The sequence below is a fragment of the Rutidosis leptorrhynchoides genome, chromosome 9 (genome assembly GCF_046630445.1).
Source record: "Rutidosis leptorrhynchoides isolate AG116_Rl617_1_P2 chromosome 9, CSIRO_AGI_Rlap_v1, whole genome shotgun sequence".
NCBI classification, from domain to species: domain Eukaryota; kingdom Viridiplantae; phylum Streptophyta; class Magnoliopsida; order Asterales; family Asteraceae; genus Rutidosis; species Rutidosis leptorrhynchoides.
This window is the reverse complement of record NC_092341.1, coordinates 30,418,099-30,424,873: the sequence shown is the minus strand read 5'-3', so window position 1 is coordinate 30,424,873 and position 6,775 is coordinate 30,418,099. Positions and strand designations below refer to the sequence as shown.

The 6,775-nt window shown below is 37.4% G+C and overlaps 2 protein-coding genes across 2 annotated transcripts; both read left to right on the top strand.

Annotated features, from left to right (window-relative positions):
• The first annotated feature begins 1,886 nt into the window (after positions 1-1,886).
• Positions 1,887-2,942, top strand: LOC139867886 (F-box/LRR-repeat protein 25-like). Its single transcript, XM_071856234.1, has one exon. It carries the CDS (start codon positions 1,887-1,889, stop codon positions 2,940-2,942), a length of 1,056 nt encoding a protein of 351 aa, XP_071712335.1.
• Positions 2,943-3,302: 360 nt separating this feature from the next.
• Positions 3,303-6,563, top strand: LOC139867885 (uncharacterized). Its single transcript, XM_071856233.1, has one exon. It carries the CDS (start codon positions 3,303-3,305, stop codon positions 6,561-6,563), a length of 3,261 nt encoding a protein of 1,086 aa, XP_071712334.1.
• The last annotated feature ends 212 nt before the right edge of the window (positions 6,564-6,775 follow it).

Genomic DNA, 6,775 nt, shown 5'->3' with positions numbered 1-6,775 from the left:
ACGAAATTATCTCATAATTTTATTAATTCGAATTTAAGATCTAATTAAACACAAACATGAAATCGAAATCAGATCTAAACAAGAAATCGATTAAATAAATGACGGTGGTGGTTATCTAAACACGAAATCGAAATCAGTCCTACCTAATAGATCTGGGTATGTGTATATGTAACCATCAAAGGTGTAATCATATATTTGTACCAGAAAATCGAAATCGTTGTATGTGTGTATGGCGACAACCCATAAAATCGAATATAAATTTGTAACTTTGTAGTTTAAGTAAATTTGTAGATTTGTAGTTTGCAGGTATGATGATCGGAAGTTAAAATCTTGTAGTTGTTGGACCATGGGAAGTAAACACCATGTTGACGAACTTGAAGAACAATTATAAAACCAGAAGGTGTTTGACTTGGAAGTTATTTTGGCAAGTGGTTTTGACATGTCAGCAACAAAAACAAATTAAAAGTGTTTAAATAGTCAAAGTGGGTCCAATACAGGTACACGTATGATGCCACGTCAGAAAATGTAGTATTAGTCGGTTTCTAAGTTATGTTGGTGTACATCAGTACAACTTTTAAAAGTATATGACCTACATTGGTATTTTATGGAGTATATAACTTACATTGGGACAAAAATGAAAGTATATGACCTATTTATGACTTTAACCCTTTATAATATGTATTGTTCGGTCAGGGATTTGTGCTCCAATTGGTTGTATTTGTGCACTGTAGGGTTTTGTAATAGGTATTACTTCAATTGAGGTAACAAACAGATCATAGGATCTGACCTCAAACTTCAACTTATTCCGATCCTCTTTAAGCAGGAAGTGCGATATGAAGGCCTTTGTTAAGCAAATAGATTTCTTCAATGGTAGATTCCGCAGTTCAGAAGATGCATCCCTCATTCAATCACCTTTGTTACATATACTCATCCCACGATTTCGAATCAACAGACCCATTACCGAGATAAGGAAACTCTTTTTGAAATTCATAGTAATAATAACTGTGTCATCTAACTTCATTCACAAAGAAATGGTGAGTTTATACCACATTTAGATCATTTAGATTTAATTTAGTTTAATTTATGTTTTTCGAAAGAAAAAAAAAAGACTACTTATAAACAAGCATACATAAATAAATAAAAATCGTCACTGATCGGTAATAGGGTCGGAAAAATTTAGGCCTCTGTGTTTATTTGCTATGTCCTCTTAGACCACGCATAATGGTGATTATGAGGTGGAGTGGATATGGTGTACTTTTTGGAGCAAGCCGCTGACATGGCCATGACAGGGGAATGAAAGAGTTGTAATGAGGGGCTTTTGTAAGGGCGTTTGTGGATGATGTGGTAAAATTTTATTGGTAATTAAGGTGTAAATAAATTAAAGTTGGAGAGAGAAAATATCTAGAACCAATCATATCATGGACTGCCACCTCATTGTCACGCCCTCTCTCCTCAGCGTGTTTTGCCGACAAACGCCCCGGCATAAACGCCCCATTCCGGGCGTTTGTGGGGCGTTCCTCACGCCATGTAGGCGGCATAGGGGTCACAAACGCTGTGTTATCTGTGTTCTTATTAGTTTCTTTTATTGAGCAATGTGGGATGCTTTTAAATTAGCATTATCTAATGGCTTTTTAATTTGGTTGTAAAGATATGGTTTAATATTATCGATTTGTAAGTCTTCAAAATTTAACGCCAAAGCAACTCACAAGCTGGGTTTATCCTATCTTAACATAAGTGGGTCAATGGCCCACATATCAGTTATTAGTTTCAAAAAAGTTTACTTTGATCGCGTCATTAGCAATAATCACTCCAAAAGATCGGATACTTAAAACAGAGAGAATCAGGGTTTAGCAACCCTAAAAAAAAATTTCTTTCATTTTTCCCGTATGGAGAAACTGCAAAGAAGATCACAATCCGAAAATGTCCCGGTGGAGTTGATTCACCTTATACAATCGTTGTTGCCCGTAAAAGAAGCGGTTCGTACGTGTGTGTTGTCCAAGACTTGGTCACACGCTTGGTCTACCATCCCTCATCTCAGGTTTCATAATAAAATCTCAAGGTTTCCTAATGAAGAAAAAGAAAGAGACTACGTGAATTTAATGGATCTCACAGTTTTTAGGTACGCTCAAGACAACATACCGATCGTAAGTTTTTATCTGAAACTTGACTCCAAGTACGCTTCTCTTGCTTATAAATGGATTAGAACCGTAGCTGCCCAAAGTTGCCTCAAGGAGCTTTCCCTCGAATTCTGTGATGGTAACTATATACTTCTCGATGACATATTCTCGGTTGAAAACCTACCTACTATGTTACTAAGACTTTATTATTGTTCTTTCTCGTCATTTGTTACAACGAGTAGCAATCATGTGATCCACCGTGTATCTCTTAGAATACTCGAGTTGGAAGATGTGAAGATAAGTGAAGAGGTACTTGATACCTTAATCTCTACTTGTACCTTACTTGAGAAAATAAGCCTTTCACGTTGCCTTGGTTTGAAGACTTACAACGTTAGGAATCTTCGTTATATTAAAGAACTCAAAATAAACTCAACAGATCATGATGATATTTTAATAATTGATGATGTTCCTAATCTTCGTTTGTTTTCTTACTATTCACTGTTTAACATAGTTTATTATAAACCTATAAGATTCAACATGGCTTCACTAACAAGCGTGACTGAATTATCACTACATGGTGTCATCATAGACGTTGTGTTTCTTGACATGATCAAATTGAAATTAAATCTTCTCGAGATTTTGGGCCTTACAGTACTGGATTGGCCTCTTGAAAGGTTGGAGTTTACAAGCTTCTCGTTGAAAAGACTGACCCTCATATTTCGTTGTATTCCTGAAACAAGGCAGACTGACATACAAGTTAATGCTCCAAAGTTACTGTTAGAATGTAGCATCAAAAGTCAACAAGGTCAAATTACCTTTTTTTAGGTAATTTGACTTTAAGATCAGAAGCTGCAAACTTCATCATCTCCCAAATTAGTAATTCACAAGGAACATCTACAGCTGGACCAACGGATACAAATCTGACCACAAAACAGCATCTTTTCCTTTTATACTAAAGTGGTTCCAAAAAGTGTTATGGAGCCTACTTAAAGTAGAAATAGCTGTTGTAGTTTAGGTGTTTAAAAACACTCATAGCAGCATGTAAAAAAACCAATTCAATTGTATCAAATATTTTCAATTCAATACAAGATCAGTTTGTAATTCATAACATGGTATCAGAGCGGTGTTGCTGATCTGGGATCATAGCATACACTCTTAAAAGCTCAATCATCTACCAAAATTTAAATGACTTCCATACCTAATGAAGGCGGCAGCCCACCATCTGTCCAATCCACCCACACAAGCCAAATCAATGATCTTACAAGTCAACTTGCTAGCTTGTTGAGAAACAATATGAGTTTCCAACAGCCCAAAATCTCAGACACCCTGAAAACTAGCCTGAATTTAAACAGTTCCAACTATTCTCTATGGTCAAGAATGATGAAGGTAGCCATTGGAGGCAAATCCAAGGCTCTCCTTGCTCATTTGACACATAACCCACCTGAAAACAACCATGAAACTTATGAACAGTGGAAACAGGAAGATCTAATCGTTTTTTCATGGTTGATTCAAAACATTGAACCAAATCTTGCTAGCAACCTAACATCCTTCTCAACAGCAAAACTATTGTGGGATGCTCTTATTACAACATATAGTAGCGGTGATGACAAGCTACAAATATATGATTTATATGTTAAAGCTACCGAAATCAAGCAAGGCAACATGAATCTCGAAGAACTTTGGATATGGTTGCAAGGAATCTGGGGAGACCTCGAAATCAAAGATCCAAATCCCATGGAATGTGCAGCCGACATCACAAGGTACAACAAAATTCGTGCTGAACACAAGCTTTTTCAATTTTTAAATGCACTTGACAAAAAGCATGATGCCATCAAAAGAGAACTCCTCCGTTTAACGCCGTTACCGACGGCGGAGGAGGCATATGCTGCTGTGCGAAAAGAGGCCGCCCACAGGCAAATCTTGGGGTTATCATCGGGTGGTCCTTCAACCGGTCAAGATATTGCAACTGGTTTAGTTGCAAATGACGGCAAAAGACACCCTCATCATCTAACCCATGCCAATCGGAACAGTAACTTGCAAAGAATAGATAAATCAAAACTTAAATGCTCAAGGTGTGGAAAGATGAGACACACCATAGAACAATGTTTTGAGATCAAAGGGTATCCGGAGTGGTGGATTAAACCTGGAAAGGCGGCGGCAGCCGTGGACAAGCCAACCACCACCATCACCGCCGATCAAGCTACTGCTACCACCACAGATCAAGGCTTCGGTGGTATAGCAACCACCACAGGTACAACACTAAAACCGTGTATCTCTCTGTTTTCAAACATAGAAAGCATAATAAATCATAGAGTTGATAAACCGATGAAAACACATAGAGATCATGAAACTGTGAGAGAATCAAAAGAGATTTTTTGGGATAATAAAAAGGTGGGTGGTGATAACTGGGTAAGAGGGAACCGGGTAAAAGGAAAAGGATATCCAAAATCAAAAGAGATTTTTTGGGAAAATAAAAAAGTGGGTGGAGATTACTGGAAAAAAGGGAAAGGATATCCCTTTCATCTAACACCGAATAAATTGAATGGATATATGGGTTACCCACTTAAGGATGTTAAAATTGAGCCGAAAAAAAAATATAATAAGCCCACAAGGGATGGGTGGATCAAGGTTAAAAAAGACCCAACACATAAATTTGATCAAATGTGTATTGGGCTAGGCAGCCCAAAATCGGTTAAAAATGTTAGTGGGTCAGGCAGTTTATTAAATAGGCCAAAAGATGTAACAAAATTTAATAACCCTATTTCATGTCAAAATAAGTACTCGTTTTTAACTAAAATACCAACCGACCTTTCCGAAACAAATATCATTTCAAACAGTTTGAAGTCTAAATCTTGGATTTTAGATTGTGGAGCAACCGACACGATGAATTTTGACGAAAAAGATATTAGTTTTAAAACAAAACCTAGGAAAAATAAAATTCAAACGGCTAACGGGGAAATTATTCAAGTTAAAAGTGGGGGTACTATTGAGATTTCACCAACTATTAAATTACCTAATTGTCTATATATTCCAGCTTTGTCTCATAAGCTGTTATCGGTAAGTCATATTACAAAAGAATTAAACTGTAAAGTCCTCATGTATCCGACGTTCTGCATCTTGCAGGATATCCGGACAGGACTGTTGATTGGACGTGGCACTGAACAGGGAGGATTGTACTATGTGGACGAGGTTTCTCAACAAGGTACCGTGTCACTAGCTCATGGAACACCTACGAGAGAAGCCTGGTTATGGCATAGGAGATTGGGGCACCCGTCAGCCGGATATTTACATGCTTTATTTCCTAGTTTATTTCCATCAAATATTGTTTTGAACTGTGAAACTTGTATTTTGGCTAAGAGCCACCGCAGTACTTTTAAACCTAGTAATACTAGGAAAGATATGCCTTTTGCTCTTATTCATTCTGATGTGTGGGGTCCAGCTCCAGTTAATGGGGGAAAAAACCTTCGGTATTTTGTGATATTTATTGATGACCATACAAGAATGACATGGATTTATTTTTTGACTCATAAATCTGAAGTGTTTGAAAATTTTTCTCAATTTTATAAAATGATACAAACCCAGTTTAATAAAAACATACAAATTTTACGATCTGATAATGGATGTGAGTTTGTCAATACTTCCATGAAACTTTTTTGCGAAAGTAATGGTATTATTCACCAAACATCTTGTGCCCATACTCCCGAACAAAATGGAGTAGCAAAACGGAAAAATCGGTTACTTTTAGAAATGACAAGAGCCTTATTAATTGAATCTAAAGTTCCAAAAAGTTTTTGGCCTGAAGCTCTTGCTTCCGCTACCTATCTTATTAACCGATTACCTACAAAAGTTTTGGGCACAAAAACCCCTAGAGATACCCTATCTCAATTTCACACCCTACCAACCTCTCTAAGCATCGAACCACGTATTTTTGGGTGCTCGGTTTTTGTTCACATTCCAAAGACTGAACGCACTAAGCTTGACCCCTGTGCTGAAAAATGTGTTATGGTTGGTTATGGAGTAAACCAAAAAGGATATCGATGTTATAGTCCAAGGAAGCGTCACGTCTTCACTACAATGAACTGTGACTTTATCGAAACTGAATATTTTTATAACACCCAACCTACGAGTGAGGGGGAGAAAGAGAGTAATGACACTCTAAGTTGGGTAACATGGACACCTAAGCCCCACAATATCCAAACTGAATCACCTAATCCTAGTCCCGAATCACCTAAATCACCTAATCCTAATCCCGAATCACCTAACTCTACTCCCGAATCATCCAATCCGAGTCCCGAATCACCCAATCCAAGTCCCGAATCACCAAACATTGAACCTAATGGAATTCCCTCAAACGATGAGGAAGATATTCAGACTAATGATACACCACTCAATAATGAATCCACTTCCGCTGAAACCACTAAAGATATGTTTTACCACAACGAATAAATAGAGGTGTCCCACCTAAACGTTACTCTCCAGAAAAAGAAAATCAAAGATCAAGGTATCCTATTGCCAATATAGTACTAGGAAACCTATCAAGTGAAGCACAAAAATTCAACTCTGTCCTATACTCTGAAAAAATCCCAAACACGGTTGAACAAGCGTTAAAATCTGAAAAATGGAGGAAGGCGATGGAAGAAGAAATGGAAGCACTCAAG

What these genes read in the sequence shown, in the direction of transcription:
- LOC139867885 (XM_071856233.1), top strand. Translation starts at nt 3,303, where the DNA reads ATGACTTCCATACCTAATGAAGGCGGCAGCCCACCATCTGTCCAATCC.
- LOC139867886 (XM_071856234.1), top strand. Translation starts at nt 1,887, where the DNA reads ATGGAGAAACTGCAAAGAAGATCACAATCCGAAAATGTCCCGGTGGAG.